At 37.4% G+C, this 17615-nt stretch overlaps 1 protein-coding gene across 1 annotated transcript in view; it reads left to right on the top strand.

Moving 5' to 3' along the window:
* Positions 1–17615, top strand: part of SLC9A9 (solute carrier family 9, subfamily A (NHE9, cation proton antiporter 9), member 9) — a 216178-nt gene that overhangs the window by 123144 nt on the left and 75419 nt on the right. The window contains exon 12 of the mRNA XM_009325097.1: positions 3392–3545. Within this exon, the coding sequence (XP_009323372.1) occupies positions 3392–3545 (154 nt within the window). The remainder of the gene's footprint in view (positions 1–3391; positions 3546–17615) is intronic.

The following is a 17615-nucleotide window of genomic DNA, read 5'->3' as shown; positions in this document are numbered from 1 at the left end:
CATTTGAGTATACCTTACTCTGCAAAGAATTCTACTGAAATCATTAAGTTCTACTTTTTCAGGAGTACTAATACCTTTGAGAAAAGGTGGAAGAGTTAGGCTTGGAAGTGGATTATGTAGCATTTTGATTTAATACATTCTTCATCTGCTTCTACCACTCCTCTAACAACACATTACGGAGGATGGATTCACTTTTACAACCATGTTTAATCATGATTCCTGATAATATTCCATTGTAAATCAAAACTAGATTAGTCCTTGTATAATTAAGCCTGAGCTTCTCAAATTAAGTTCAACATCAGTTAAAATGAGCAGGCCAGCAGTCTCTGCTCATGTGAAAAAGAAATATTTTAACGTCTTAAATTGTAAGGGAGCTATCACTATACACTAGTGGTCTGTGCTGCATGAAAAATGCCTCATTTCACTTCAGACCCTGCTATGATGCCTTTAACTGGTAATAAAATTAAGAGAGAAGGAAATTAAATGGAGTCAGATGGACTCATTAATGGCAATAACGTGTTTGATATTTGGGCATCACTGCCATATGACCAGGAGGGGACTATTTCACAGGTACAGTACTGCACCTTCCACTCTTCTTCCAATCTCTCTATTTAGTTTTTACTGTGCTTTCCTCTTCTTTATAGCATATAAATCAGCAAGAGAGAGGCTTGCGGGACATGGTGATACAAGGGTGGTTGCTGTTAATATAAGACATTACAGCAGCAGTGGAGTCTGAAAGGGTGGAACACAAATGCAGAAGAAAAATGAAAAAGAATGCCTGTGCACAGGCAGCTGTTGTGCAGGCATTTACATCTGCACACTCATACTTACATGATGGTGGGAAGTGCCAAACTGAACTTTCCTAAGAAGGTAGATATGAAAAGAAATCAGCTAAAGAGAAAAGAAAGCAAGGAAGAAAAGAGCAGAGAACTATGGTTGAAACCAAAACACCAGATCTACATACAGACAGTCTTCTTTCCTGGCAGATTCTCTCCACAATACCCAAAAACACTGCTGCCCGCAAAGGCTTTTCAGAGGGATGGGTTCAGAGTGATGTGTGTTTCTGGAATGTGAGCAAAGGATGGATAACAGCCCAATAGGACACATCTTTTCTATTCTGTGGGCCTCTGAAGTTTAACCGTGGGGTTGGTTTTCTTTGGAGGCCCTGACACATTGAAGAATATCTCTTAAAGATGAATCCCTAATGACTGGCACAGCCAGCAGAAAAATCTGGTAGGAAATCTGTGATAGAGCCCAGAGGAACAATGGATCACAGCACAGATGTGGAGCTGCTGTCAGTACGGCGTCTCTGAAAGATGAGGGGAGAGAATCTCTCCTAACAGTTCATCAGAGCGTTTTCCTTCTACCATGCCGCTCTCTCCAGGTGTAGCTGAGATACCAGTGTCCATTGGAGCCAATCATTCCATTGTGCTTTGTTGGCATTTTTCCCTGAGGTGTTACAGGAAACCTAACCTTCCTTATCTTCAGTCTGTTTCAGTGTCTTACCATCTTCCCAGGTTGTTAAAATTCCCTTCCTTCATTTGTGTTGTTACCTGCAATGTATTTTGATCTATATAATAGCTTTCCTTGCTTCTCACTGAGTCTGTACAGTTTAGGTTATATTCATCTGCTTCCCACTGCTTTAGTTGGTAGCAGATGCTTTGATTATTTATTTCACTTTAGACATATTTTTAGTTGAAACTGAATTAGCTCTTATAGACCATGTTGAGCCTTTTATAAATGAAAAATGCAGTGAAGGCACTCGCTATTTCTCTAAACTGAAGAAATACCCAGTCCAGCGCTCAAGAAGTAGAGAGACTTAATGAAATATTAATTAACAAATTTTTTTTTAATATTCCCTCTTACCAAAAGAGATGTTCTGGATTTAATATTGCACATACCATTGTGATGCAGTTGTGGAAAGCAGCATTGTTTTCCACTAAAATGTAGCCACCCATAATTTAAGGATTAATCTGGGCTAGTCGTCTAGATTACCACTATAACCACTGGAAAAAGACCATTTCAATAGTGGTTCATTCCCTTCTCAGATACATGTTTAAAATGAGCTGATTTTTTTTTCCCATAAGAAAAGAGTAAACATGTGCATCCTTAGAGATGCTTTTACATGAAAGCAAGGTCAAGAACAAGCCCACCTGTTGACTGCAGTATTATTTTCATAAAAGCAGAGATTTTAAGCCTGCTGCCACTGACCATTTTCAGCTAGTGTAACTACAGTCTGGTACTTCCTTGCAGAAATGGCTTTGTGGTGGTCTCTGGGTAAACTGTCCATCTTCTATACCAAATAATTCACATTCTAGCTATGTAACCTTAAAGAGCTTTAGAGTTCTACTCCAAAAATAGCTGCATTTAGCAGTTGATTAAGTGATTCTGCGTATACCATCAGTGCCTTACAAGAGGTTTAATTATTAGATTTAATCTCTCGATACCTGCAAAGTACTTTTTGGATTCAGTGTGTATTGTATACATGTAATGGCTTTGCTTTCTACACTTATTTTGTGAAATTTTTTTTAGAAAACAATGCAGTAAATTTAAACAGATAACTGAAAAGCATTGGAAAATACAGAGTATTATTTGTATTCAACATCCTGAGGGCTGGAGGCACAAGCCAGCTTTTTGTCCCTTCTTTTTTTTAAGTGTCACTCTGTGAGGACCTATTTAGTTAGCTTATTACTACCTATGGGGCTTTTTTTAAACTCATTGTTAGCTGTTTTCTCCACATTTGTAAGTTTTTGTTTATCCAGTCTCTGTAGGTGTATAATTTTAAAACTATTATAACATTTCAAGCACACCAAGAGCTAAAAATCCACATTTATTCTGCATCCCCTTTTTAGATACTTAAAATCATCTTTTAAAAACTATTCATTGTTTTTAAGTCATGCTTTTTCTGACTGTTCTTAGCACGTAGAAAGATTTAAAAAAAATTTTTAAGACATTTTCTGTTTTTTCAAGCAAGAAATGGGTAGCCTATTTGGGTACAGATTTTAATGCCAACCTTCTTTCTCACTTGCACCTGATTTCATGAGCAGTCCCACTGAAGTCAGTAAAACAACACAGGGGATAGATCTCTTTTTTAACATGCATAAAGTCCAGATTACTATTTAATTTGCAATTATTCAAGACAAAGGATTCTGCGGATGTAAAACAAATGTGCGATTATTTTGTGAATGTGAGAGTAGTTTCATTGTCCACTTCTGCAAAGTTGCTTACATTGCATTAAACACCATCCTTTCAATTAGCGCAATTCAGCATTTTATAAGTATGATCACAGTCTGAAAACTTCCTCTGCCCTTGGAATTGGGTTTGGGCTGAAAAGAGTAAAATTCGGTTTCTCCATCACATGAAGTTCATCATTCTTGTCTTCTTTTTTTAGGTTTACGTGGTGCAATAGCATTTGCATTGGCTATTCGAGACACAGAATCCCAACCCAAACAAATGATGTTTACCACAGCACTGCTTATTGTGTTTTTTACAGTCTGGGTATTTGGTGGGGGCACAACACCAATGCTCACGTGGCTTCAGATCAGGTTAGTACTCTCTTTACAATATTAACCGTCAAAATAGAATGCAATCACTATGGATGAACCACTAAATTCCTACAGCTTTCTAAGGCTTACTTATATGCTTTTTAATGGAGTTTTACAAGCACAAAGGAAGTATTTGACTACCTGGTAGAGGCTCCAGACCACAAGGAACAGGTTCTTCCCAAGTTCACTATGGGTTTGGACCTAGGTCAGACCCATCCTTATTTCCTAAGAGTTTGTTTCGCTACTGTTCCTTTTAAACACTGTGAGTAAATGTTAGCAGTGTCCTCCTCACTGTTGAAGAAAGAGCTCTGAAGGCAGATTTTGCCCTCATCTAAAAATGTGTATTTGTTACACAAACATGTCAAAAATAATGTATTTCTGATTATAATGTGAATATACTAGAAAATCTACCTGCATTGGTGTATCATTCAGCCTGTATTGGTGCATCATTCAGCCATTAATTTATCACTCATTGTTTTATATATGCTCCTTCACTATATTATTTTTTAAATTACTTCATAGTCACTTGTATTCACAGGCAGCAATGAATGACAAGGGAGGCTAAATGAGAAAAGAGAGGGAAATAGGAAGCTGGAGTAAAGAGTATCTACTTTAAATGTAGTGTCCTGCCAAGTGTGCTTTTTAGAAACCCCACTTTTAACAATAAGAGTGTAATGCTATTGCTGAGTTCTCGTTACTTCATAATCCATTTAGAACTCACTGCCCTGGTTCGTAAGGTCACCAAAGAAAACCTCAGTATCAAGACAGGCTTGTAATTCACAATTCCTCAACATTTATTTTATCTATAGCATATGCTTTCCTTGTTTACAAAATGATGTCTGATTGACAAGCCTTCGTGTCAGACTGTTGCTATAAAATACCAGCTGAAGATAACTACATTGAAGCTTTAATGAGGAGCACGGATAAAAGCTTGCAGACAAAATAAGGACCAGTGTACAAGTGTACTGTATAAACATAAAATGCAGGCATCCATATGCAATGTGGGGGCGCTCTGTTTCGGTGACAGTTTGATTCTTTTTCATGACATCTCTCTTATGTCCCATAACGTCAATCAAGTCCATTTCAGTTTGGATATACTCCGCCACTATCAACCATCTTTCTGAGATTTGCCGCTTTTTCACTGCCAGTCAGCAACAGAGTTGCTCTATATGGCAACAGAAATGTGGGTGAGAAGGAATATTCTCATTAGATCTTGTGGACCAAATCAGTTTGGATTACTATAATATAAGATTAAGGAATAATTTTGAGAATACAGTAAGGGAAAAAGGAGGTGGGCAGTAGTCATGTCTAGCCTAAGGACTTAGGTCACTAGATGCCTGTCCCGGTCTAGGTCTCTAGGTAATTTTTAAATGAACGCTGTCAAGCACTTTCACTAACACAAGCAATTTAATTGGATGCAATGGCATTTCTTCTGCTACTTAGTACTACCCAGCGGTGGGAAGGCCCACAAGACCACAAGTGAGGTGCTGACTCTCATATTAACTATTTATACCGCTCAATGCAAGCACGTGCTTCTTTCTTTACCCACCCGTACAATAGATTTCACCAAAGACACTGAAAGTAAACAGTCATTATTGGTCTGAAATGCTCATCTCTTTGGGCACCTCCTCTGAATCCCGGCAGATTTACCAACCAAATAATTTGGTTTTGCAACTGGGATATAAATTTTCTTACTATAAAGCTATTAGGTTCACAATTCCCACTTAATTTCATGACATCAAAACATACAGCTTCATAAATTATGAGTGTGTGGTCAAACTGAGATAAAACTTTAAATAGACATCTTTAATTACAAAAGTATCTTGAGGCTCTGATTTCTCTTTCTAGTGAATATATTTAACTGGTTTTATAATTTATTACACCTCAATATGGAATTTTGTCCTTAGCTACCAGCATTTGTCATTTAAGTATTAAGTAATTTTGCTCAGTAATTGTATTTAAAGGTGGTGGAAATTCATGCCAGTTGATACCTGTATGGATTCTAGCAGACTTGGGTTTGCTGAGAGAGTTAGGGGGCTGCTCCAAATTACACCATCTTGCTTGGTGTAATACTCCCAGTATGCTTGCAGCTGTGCCCGAACGGCAATTCTGAGCTGCTTCTATCCTCACTTTTTTTTTTTTTTAATAAAATTAGAAGAGAGAGAATGTATTTTTCATGCTAGTTTGGAGGGTTCAGCTCACAAAGCCAAGGGAAACTGTATTATGAGTGCAAAAATGATATGATTGTTTGTGAAGAGACTCATTGGAATGGGTTGGTATGTCATCAATTACAGAAAAAAGGGATGAAGCCAGTGAAATGCTGCAACTATGTCTGTAAGTACAGAAGGAGGAGACTGGTCTCACGCTAGCCCTTAAGCGCTCAACTGATGTGAACTTACATCGGGCACCATCCCAGGGTAGTTTGAAACCACTTCTGTGTGATTCCCCAGTGCTTTAGAGAACCAGATTTACCACTATTGTTCAAATCCAAAGCACAGTGCTAAGTCAGTTAATCCAAACAACTAGAAATAAAGTTATTCACATTATCAAAATTAAGTACTTACAGGAAATGAAAAATATATGAATGGCTGATTTAAGGTCACAGGGACTACACTGGATTTCCCTATGTAACCTACGAGTTGCTGTATAGGTAAAACTTCTCAGGAGACAGGAATGGTCAAAAATACAGTGATCAAGCAAATAACAGTCCAAAACTGAGTGTTTTTTTGCCAATTAACCATTTCATCATAAAATGATTACCCAGCAGGTAATGTATTTAATTGAGCAGGAGGCATTCAGAGGATAATAAAGAGGAACATGTGATTTCTGAGACTATTTGGATGAATGGAATCTTATTCACATACATTTTAATTTGTGCCCACTCTAGCTATGCGGAATAGGCTACAGTTCCTATCAGTAGTTGCAACTACTGGAGAAGCAACTCTTAACTCCTCAAGGTTGATCCAGTTAGTCTCATCCTAGCGATACGTGCATCAGTTTATATGTTACAGACCAACTTATCCACATTTTTGTTTTAAAACATAAATAAGTCTATCATCCATTAAGTTGAAGATATGTAACAATAATATGAATTACAAATAACTAACACCAATATATTTACCATTTGCTCTACCATAATGCATTACAGTGTTAGTCAAGGTAAAAGACAGTATTGAAGGTCTGTACAGCCTTCTTGTTGTATATTATTGTCTACATATTATGCTATGTTTCAATGATTTATTGCACTTTCCGTAATTTACATTGTGAAATTCTCATAATGGTGACCAAGACTCCTCATATATCAACGGAGTATAAAGGAATAGAACAATGACAGTTTTTAAATAATAGTAGTAATAGTCTTCTGAAAAATCAATCTTTGTTTCCATAATAACTGGAATTTCCATAATCTTTCACCTCTCCTCACAGCAATAGCATCACATCTGCTTTTCTTTTTTTTTCAGTTAAAATTCAACTTAATGTAAATATAATCTGTTATTCTATTTTTAGAGAAAAGATTAAGATGTGTCCTCAGAGATAACTACCAGCTGATTTATTCCAGGAATATGTATGGCTTATACAACACTTGCAAATTGTTGCCAAAACATATAGTAAGATATACTGTCAAAACTAGCCATGTGCTACTGAAAAAGGCTCCATTTCCACCTCCCGTTTAATGCAGCAATATCACTCAGCTATCTCACAAGGTTGCAGAGGCCAGCTGTGCTGAGAGCTTTTGTAAAAAGAAGCTTAAATGGATCCCAGGAGTTCACCCACGTTTATTAAGGTTCACAATTCTAGGTCCCTTCATTTAACAAACGAATTATATTGAAACACATGCTCCTACTTAAACTATAGCTTGAATCTAAGAAAGGTTCTTAAGGCCTCGGAAATCTGACCTGCTAACGGCGGAATTTATGTCTATGTGTCTCTATATGTCAAAATACAGTTTTAAAAGAAATCCATACCAATCATTCTCATTATATTACTAGTATATTTACCCATACAGAGCAGCCTTCAAAATGAGCCTTAAAATTCTTGGCAAAGTCTGAATATTTTTTAATTTTCTTCTAAAAGAATGAGACATACATTTTCAAAAATGTCTTACTTATTTTAACTGTCTCCTTTTTTAGATACCTGAAACTCTGAGTTTCAGGAAGTGTGGAGTGTTCCCTTTCTGAAAATCAGGACCTATTTAAAAGTTCCCAGTCGTCTGGTGCAGTAACGTAACATTTCTGAGCATAGAGGCGTATGCACAGTCAGTTACAGTGTTATCAGCTGGCATTCTGAAAGCAGAACTGGTTGCACCATGTTCCTAAATAATACATTATCTTTTGGCTTATCTGAGAGTTATAACTACAAAAAAATTGCCTTTACTCTCCATGTGAAAGGGCTACAATACAATGCTCTTGGCAGACAATGAATAAACCTGCATCAATGTATGAGAATAATATCATGACATATCAACAGCAAAACAAAGATAGCCATTTAAGCATGAGTTCACAGTCAAATTGAAGTATTCAATAAACATGCCTTCAGAGATGTTGAGTATTACCTGCTAATGCTTTTGGATATATGTCTCCCTTCATTCCCCGTACTCTGATTAAAAATAGAGAGCTACATTTTACAGTAAATCTGCAATGAGAGGTTTCGGGATAAAGGATTCTCCTGACAGGCAGAACAAAAATACAAAGTTGTTAATAAAACATGTCCTATAAAAGCATTGTGCTAGGTATTAGGTCCTGTTTGTTTATCATCACCTCCTGTGTAAATGTTTGTCAAGGGATTTCCAGATTCTTTGTGCATCTCTTTACAGCAGTTCTTCCGTGAATAAGGAGATTTTTATTCCATGGTCTAAACAAATACTAAGCAGCACTGAATAGTAACTTTTAACGCTGTGCCTATCTGGCCATTGCCTTTGGTATGTATTTTAGAAACTGGGTATGTCTATGTGCCTGGCTACCCCTGAAAACATGACATCTCTAGTTCACCTAAAACTTCAGTTCCAAACCTCCAACTTTCTCTAAATACGCCGGAGGCCTGGCATACCACATTTCTGGGGGATGACCAAGGCTGTCCAAACTCACATTCTCAGCAGGAGCATCTCCTCATTGCACTCTTCTATAAGAAAGCACCAACCCAGGAAATGAAATTAATCAAAAGAAACTATTCTTCTAATATTCAGCTATTGCCTTCCCTAACTTCTAATTGACCCAAATATTTGGATTCACTTCCAGAGGTTTCCCAGAGCTCTACTTACTCTTTTCACTGTTCAGATTCCAGCTTTATAACTACAGACAGCTATTTCTCTTTGCCCATCTAGGCAAAACTAAACCTAAAACTGTCAAGGTTATACACTTCCAAAACTTTCTTTGCATCGATGGAGCCAGAAGGTCTCTGATGGTGAACAGCAGCTGGTCATTCATTCACACTACACTGGCGTAAATACAGCATACCTTAATATAGTCAGTGATCTCCGAGAACACAAAACATAGAAATGCGTCAAGTGTAAAAAATATAACTGAAAAAACAATCTAATGCACGTAACAAGAATAAGAGGAGAGGATTCACATCCTATAAATTGAGAGTCCTCAGATCTGTTTGAAATGAGTACATAAGCAAAAGGGATATCATTGCTGTGGAGACTCTTTTCTGTTTTGTATGGGAAACGATGCTGACTGGCTAGGAGTAGAGTGCAGGTAAACTGGGAGCAATATTGTTATCAGCATAAAAAAAAAAATCTGCCATTTGCAAAGGTCAAGCATGCAGTAACCCCCCGTCCAGATCTACAGCAATGAAGGAAAGGAAAAAATCATTTACAGATTACACATAGACATATCTCTACCACTGATATGAAGCCACCAAAGTCAAAAGAGGTGTCTCAAGGGTCCTTCTATTTATTCTTCATAGACTGAATCATTCAACCAACCCAAATATATACACTCCTTATAGGGGTTTACCTGTATCTATTTTGATGGTAAATCTGCACTGAATAACACTGACAGAACATAAGAACTCAGACTAAAAGTTGCAGAAAGACCTAATTGGAGGACTTCTTATCAACTCATATTGCTATTTTGGCAAAGTAAATTTTTTTAAAGAAAGTTTTTAAAGTTTTATCCTGAGTTTTTGTTGTTCCACTTTTAGAAGTTCCACCGTAAAACATAAACAGACAGGATTCTTTTGTAGGGGTTTCCTTGTGGTATGGCTACAGCACTGTTTTCTAAGTGAAAAAAGAAAAAACATTATAGGGCTGTATCCAAAACATTTTGAGAATCTGGCTTAGCTGTCAATGCTTTTGAAATAACGCCAACTATTTGACTGTATCACATCTGAAACATAAGCTTATAACATTATTCAGTGTTATGGTGCAAAAGTTGGAAGATGAAAACACTGCTAACTTCTAAACTCCTACCTATTGCCATGTTGCAAATCCACTGAATACAATAGGAAATGAGCGTTCAGCAGAGATCAGTACCCAAAAGTCACGAGCCAGCAGAGTTCAATGTCATTGACAATGCTAGTATATCCCTTTAGAATAAAAATGTTTCATGGATAAGCTACTCTTTCAAAAAGTCAAGATTTTGGTTCCTTCAGTATCCAACGCTTTAATCCATTGCTCCAATATCAAAGGCTAAGGCAGTGTGCATGTTTACCAGAATATCGCATTAGGGATGCAGGTGGGCAGCGGGGCTGAATGCTGTGGCTTGACTGCTTGCGACCATGGCTGTCTACCAAAAAAAAATTGGTTGGTAGAGTAAGATTCTGTGCTTATCCCAGCCCTTTATCAACTGGTTATAGACTGCTGAAAGACAGAACTTTATGATAGAGCAGCTGGAGTAACAACATGACCTTGGCCAGTATTATAGCACTGCTGTTTCAGTAACAAAAATATTCTTTTCATTATTCCCAAACTCCACAGTATTATCCCCTGTGTTCAGCTGTGTTCAAAGAAATGCTGCAGAAAGACAGTTTACAATGCCACAGTGGTAGCGCTCATCACTGCCAAGTGGGAAGCTTTGATCAGATTTGGTCTGTACTTTAAGCTTCTAAAGTTATTCTTTCTGCTTCCCAGAAGAGGCCCTTCAAATTAAAAAAACAATATTGTGGGCTTTGGAAAGAGTTCTGCCTTCCTTATCAAGAAAGTCAACAGTTGTGGTAAGAAATCTCAAGGGTTGAAATGGTGGTAAGAATATAACTGAGCCTCAGGGCTCCAGAACAGGAGGTGCTGAGCAGGAACCTTCCTTTTCCACAGCCTAAGAACAAAGAAGGATGCACTTTAGAGGAAAGGATTAACAGACAAGGTTAATCTTGTTTTAGACAAGGTGGACGGTGCTACCTGCATTACTATATTTTTCCAGTTATACAGAAAGATTGATACTTTCTTCCTTTTTTTATAATGACATACAAGTCTTTCTTATTAAAAATCTACTTATTTCTGAGTTCTGCCACAGTTCAGTTCTGATTTGCCATCATACAGTTGTAGAATTGGATAGCTTTATTCACTCTCCTTTGTCAAATCAGTTATAACAGAAAATTGTCTTCTTCAAGACCATATTTGTAGAAATCTGTGTGAATGGGATTTATGGGAGAGGTGGTGATATAACTGGACTCCTATGTTACCATGCCTAACCCCACAATGTTTGCTAAACAGAAGCCCTTGGACAATAACAAACTGGCTTAAAAGTGATCTAAACAAGACATAAGCAATGTTAAAACTCATTATTTTAATATCAGCCTCTATTTGCAGCATCTGCTGTGCTGTAGGCACAAGGCTAGGATTGTGTATTACTCAACACTGTACTCAGTGATCAAGCCATTACCAGAAAGTGCTCACCTTTAACTTGACAGGAAATTCCTCTCACGTAACGCTTCTTCCATCACTATCCAGGTTGGGGTTCTGCATCCTTACCTGATAATGAGGAAGAAGCCTTTCAGATACTGAGGATAGACACAACCTGCACTGGTCTGCTGCGTGGGTAAAGGACAGGCAGCACCCGTCTCTGGTATTTGGAGCTTTAAGAAGATGGTCAAACACAGCAAACTCAGGCAGAGGTCACACAGGTCTCAGCCTTCAACTGACCTGAAAGCATTTGCATATGCTTGACAACCTCCTGCCCCAGAGCTTTATGTGCAAACTGTACTGGGCCCTTTTTATTGCTTCCCAGCAGGTGACTGAGCCCCCTCAGCCCCTGAGACACTATCTCTCACTGTAAATACAAGTAGTGAGAATCTTGAGACTCTTCCAACTGTATTAAAACTTTCAGAGTGGTAAAATAACTATGTCCTGTAAATTCCCAAACCATAAAACAAATAATAGTAAGTCTTAAATGCATGTTCTATGCCATATTACAAAGTCCCGTAGTCAAAAGTGGCTTAGAAACTTCAAGTACGTTGAAATTCAACGGAGCTGAAGCTCCTAAGTCACTTTCACAAGTTTGATTTAGAGAGTTTCATGTAACGCTAAGTGGAGCGATGCCTTCTTTAATCTTACTGGGGTGAGACGTGACTATGGCACTGGAGAGAATGGTGTTCTGACAGCCTATCCAGGCAAAGAGGCTGCAGTCAGCTGAGGTGAGGAGGAGTGATCCTGTTGCCTGGTTAAGAAAAGCCTCATCAGAATATTGTATGCCATTACTGAATTCTGCTCTGCTCATAGAGAAGAGCAGGAGATAGTACATCTCCTTACAGTCATTTCTTATGAACTAGATTCATGTAGGAGCTTGATCTCTACTGCTTCTCATTTATTCCTAAATTAAGTGGAAGGTTTACTCTGAGTAAATGCATCTTAGCTTTCCTTTTTGACCCTTACATAGGTGCACAAGGATTATCACTGCTGAAACATAGCTAGTCCTTGAGGTACTCTGAATTCAACAGCCAAGAGCATGTGTTCATATCTTCAGATGATCCATAATTCAATAGTTATAAATTATTATGAACCTTCTTAATTGTTTCGCTTATATTCCTTTGAACACATTTTCCTTTCACCGTTTGTCAAGAGGGAGGAAGGTCAGTTTAGAAAAGGAGGTTTAATTAAATGTTTTCTCCTGGCCTTGGCACATTCTCTCTTCTATAACCATATTCCTTTGGGTCATATTTCCTCTAGAGTCCTGGAAAACAATTTAGTGAAAGTGAAGGATCTGTTGATTTACTATTGAAAACGGAATGTCAGCCTAAGTATCTTCAGCTGTAATTTGCGAGTGACCACAACATAGAGACGAACAGTTCAATTAAAGGCAGTATGTTTTCAAGTACTGTTATAGTTCTGTGCACTTTGTACTGTTTATTATTTTGTTTTGGTTTTAGAATACTCATAATCAGTCTAACTGGTATTCCCTCTCAGTAACAGAAATAGCTCCAATAAACAAAGCTCGCTCTTTGTTTCCAGGGTCATATTCCTCTTTAGCCACAGTACAGCAAGTATTTTAAATCATGCTGCAATAAACACCCCTGTTGAGAGCCCAGTTTCAGCCAAGCCACTTCAGCCCACTGAGTTCCTTTTAACCCAGACACACTTTCAAGAGAGAGCACACTGTCTTTGCCTGGAAAGTCCTTTAAATCCTAACAAAACCCTCTGAAATCCAGAAACACCTGTAATTTAATGTAACAAGCCTAACCATTAATGCTGCAGTTATTTCAAAATTACTACTGTCCTTAGTTGGCCATCTGAACCTGTGAACATCTGAAGGCCAGCATGTTGCCTAGCATCTTTTATACTGATGATAGTTTGAATGTTCCTGCGCTAAAAAACACTAATTGCATATACATGAGAAACCGTGTTGCTGACTCCCTAGGCTCTCCTCGGCATTAGGATATTACTGATTTAGGGGCAGACTCTTAGGTCACAAAATCTACATTTCTATTTAAAAGGTAAGTTTCACAATTGCGAAGAACACCTTGAAAATTATTCAAATAAAACTAAACTAACAAGGAAGATTTTGTGTGAGTTCATGGACAGTCCGAAACAATGGCTCAAAGAAAACACTGTCCCACAATGATCAAAGGAGTCTTACCTTCCAGACACATAGTTTTGCTGATGAGCCCCATCCTTGCTTCCACACGGTACTCCGGGTATGACAGAAAAATAGTAATTTAGGGTCGACTTGGGAAACTGCATGGCTGTCAGTCACTCTCTGTCTACCAGTAGATGGGTAACAAGTGATCCAGGAAGACAGAGGAAGAGGCAGAGTTTTAGCTTCAGCTATAAGACATTTAGCCACTATAAATAACTATCAGCAATTTCAAGTTTGGTCAAGCACGTTAGAGATCATTGTCATTGTGCGTTTGAGTAATTTGCACAGTAATCTATTGATTACTTGTGACATGGGTCACAGGGAGCATAAGATCAGATTCTGGTTTATCACTTTGTTCCCTTTGATCTCTCGTAGCAGTACAGACTAAAACATTGGTTTAGATCCTAGTTAAAGATCCTTTTTATACAAAAATATTGCTAGATGTGATACTTTCCCTTTGCCTGGTGGTCTTTGCCGCCAGTTCTGGATCTGTGGGTATGTATACCCATAGCGTGTATGTAGTACCTACAAGAAAGGAAATGGTCTGGTGTTCCTGACTAAAGACATATTAGGGAAATGCATTCTGCTTCAAACCCTGAGATGTTCAGCATCACACAGGAAATTATCTGCGACCAAAGAAAATGCTTCCTGGGGCACACCCACACTGAAAGGGTTAATATAATAGCTGCTTTTATAATAGTAGCTAGAGCACGATTAGCCTGGTAAATGTTATAAATCAAGAAGCAGTATGAAATTGGACATTAAATGTATTGGCTGTTATTATAAAAAGAGAAATTGGATAATTTCCTTTCATTTCTATCTGAAAATGAGAAATTGTCCATGTAATGAATCTCAGTGATCTCCTGAAAAAATGCCTATCATTTATTTGCAAGGTACTTTTCTGCTAAGATAAGGTGTGCATTTGATCTCTCAGAGTTATTCACCATAGCATTTTGCCTAAATGATACTAAACAAGGTTTATAAACATTTGTGCTTGATAACAAGATTATAAAGACCAAAATACAGAGGACTCGGGCTTTCTGACTCCTACTGTGAAAGGCAGTCCTGGGCAGCTGTTGAATAGGAGATTTTGGATTGCAATTGTGACTTGTGCATGACATGTACCTGACTCCTGCTGTCAACTCTGTTGGTCTTTATTGGCCAGAGGGGTCTAATTTTGGGCACAGTCTCCTAACGATACAGACAGTTAAATCCCACCAAAATATCTTGTATTTCTAGCTCCACATGGCTATTGAAAACAGAAAAGGAAGGAAGAAATGAAAGATACACTTTTATTGCTAGAATATTTGGTACAGGAGAGAGGGAAAATTACACAGCAATAAGAAAGATTTATGCCTTTCAGTTTACCAGGAATAAATGAATAAATGATAGGATGAATTTTCCACATGCCAAAAACCCAGAATAGTTTATAGATATTTCCAGAAAATTATAAAAAACCCTATAGCTTGGAATCAAATCCATCCAGCAGGATTTGTGTCAATTGAAATATTTCTTTTATTATCTTTTAAAATACTGTTGCTTTGATATGTCTGAGTATGCAAAAAAAAATTTCTTCCATTTCATGCCATCATTTTTTCTTCCATTAAAAAGTATCTCCCTGTCATACAAAAGGTAGCTGCTATGCAGCAGTCAACATGATGAAGTTGTTCAAACTACAAATAAGGAATCAAACCAACCTATCTGGAAATACTGCTAGGGAACATCTTAATTAATTATCTGGGACTTTAGAACAAAACTAATGATTTATTACTTTCTACCAAAATATGCCAAATAAATTTGGACCTCTATCTCTAACTAGTCCGCCAAAATTAAATTGGTGCAAGCATAAACCCAGTTGACTTCAAGTATATGCCAAAAGTGTGTTGTTTGAGGGTAACCAGAAGGTAGAAAAAAATAATTTGAGCCTTTAAAAGTTTGAGATAAGTATGTGGTACAAAATCCTGGCTCTAGAAAAAATAACGATCACATTTTCTGAGATGAATCTTACATCCCTGCTTTGTAGCTATTGATCAAGATACCTCTTAACTCTCTCTATTATTGATCAGATACTGTTGCTTTTTGCAAAATAATTGCTCTGGAAACTCACTGAACTTTCACATTTTAAGAACTGTGTAATACCGTCAGCTGGCCCAAAAAACAGAAGGGTATGAAATTAATGTGTTCTTCACATTTGTTAGTTTGCTTAATTTACAAAGTGTGCATGTTCATTCTTCTCCCATTTTGCTTGACAAAGAATAGTGGAATTTCTTCAGCAAGAAAATACGAAATGAATGGTTCATTTTGAAGGGATGGAAGTTTTCATTTCATTTTGTCTCAGAATATCATTTCAGTCTTAAAAAAAATGAAATTTCTCAGTCTTTCTCAGGTTTTTTTAAGCTTTCCTGTGGTTTTCCTTTCTGATATCAAGTTTTTCACGCAGTGCAAGAACATTTAATTCCACTTTTAAACTATACATGAAGTATAGAAAAAACCCAACATATCTTTTGTCTTCCAACAAGAAATAGGGTGCTAACTGGGAAGAGAATTATGCCTCAATGGTCTTGTACAGTATATGGGCTGTGATGCAAATATTCTCGTAAATCTAAACAAATAAAAGCATACGTTGGTATAACTGGGTGTATCTGGGTTTGCAGAGGAACTTAGTGACAGAAGAGAATTGTGCGACTTCAACTTTCATGAAACATTCCTCCAGAAATCCTGAACTTTCTGTTCTTTTTTAAAAAGTAGAGTGGAAGGTAAGCTCTGGCACCCTTGATAACAAACCTATCAAATTGTTCCAGAATTAGTGTAATGTGAAAGGTTAATTAAAGCAGATATTAAATAACCTAGGCTCTGTAGAGCAGTATGGGCTTTTAGCATTTAGTAAACAGCTAATTACACTACAATACAGGCTTTTTATAGTGAATTATCAGTGCAGAAACAGCCCAACAGTGATTTGCTAGTCAGTACATCTATGAGATTTAAATGAGAAAATTACCGCTTATCTCAGCAAGAAGTAATTGATTTCAATGCACTTAAAAATATATTATCAGTTTCTGCATTTTTTACTTCTTCAAAGAGATATGCCATTTTGTTACATAATAACAAATAATATATAAAGGAATCTTGAAGCGGTACATAAAATTCTGTTTGTATAAATCCAAGGTATTGTCTATGTAAATAAATATATAGAACTTTTATATATGAAAGTTTATATATAAAGTGCTGTTTATGTGAAATACCCTGAACAGCATTAGTTCATGCTTTGCTGAACTAATCTTACAAGTAGACAAGGTGTTGTACACTGTGACCTTGAAACTTCCCAGTTGCCTTTAGCTATTCACTTATCCACGTGCATTAAGCCTAGTCAGGAATCACAGCGTAGGTTCATGTAGTCTGTCTGAATCTCCTGAGTCTTGGATCAGTCCCTGAGCTTTTCTAATCTCCACCCAAAGGGATTCCTACAAATGCTCTGGCAGCCTCTGTTTTCATTTTAGACACGGCAAAAGAGGCCCTGCTCTCCCTCTTGCCTGCTGCATCAACTAGCGGCATGGACTTGATGGTTTGCTTCCTCTGCCTCCATCAATTCACACGTATTTCTTCCACCTTTCTGGAGGAATTCTAACCCAAACCTCACCAGTGCTGCACATCTGTGCATATGTATCCATGAGATGAGGAAAGCAGAGAAGGCAGAAAACAGTTTTAATTAACTGATCCAGAAAACAAGATAAAATTATTCTGTAGACTAGTGGTTAATGTGTTCACCAGGGAGATTTCAGCTCCTGTCCAAATAAGCGTTTCTGTTTGGCGTAAAATGGGTCATCAACTAAATGGAGTAATCTTCTGTGTAGTAAAGATCAGAATACAGGTCTTCCAGTACCCTATTCAGTAGTCTACAGAAGAATGATTGCTCACATGCTTTCTGACCTAGTGACCCTTACATATACATATATTTGAATTTACTTAAGATCAAGCTTTTAAAAAAGACCAAAGATCATTATTTTTTCCTCCTGACATCAGTGGGACTACATTATCTCCCCTCGATCTGACTGTCCTTTAT

Source organism: Pygoscelis adeliae, unplaced genomic scaffold (assembly GCF_000699105.1).
Source record: "Pygoscelis adeliae isolate BGI_AS28 unplaced genomic scaffold, ASM69910v1 Scaffold155, whole genome shotgun sequence".
NCBI lineage: Eukaryota > Metazoa > Chordata > Aves > Sphenisciformes > Spheniscidae > Pygoscelis > Pygoscelis adeliae.
The sequence above is the reverse complement of the archived record's forward strand: the minus strand, read 5'-3'. Positions and strand labels throughout refer to the sequence as shown.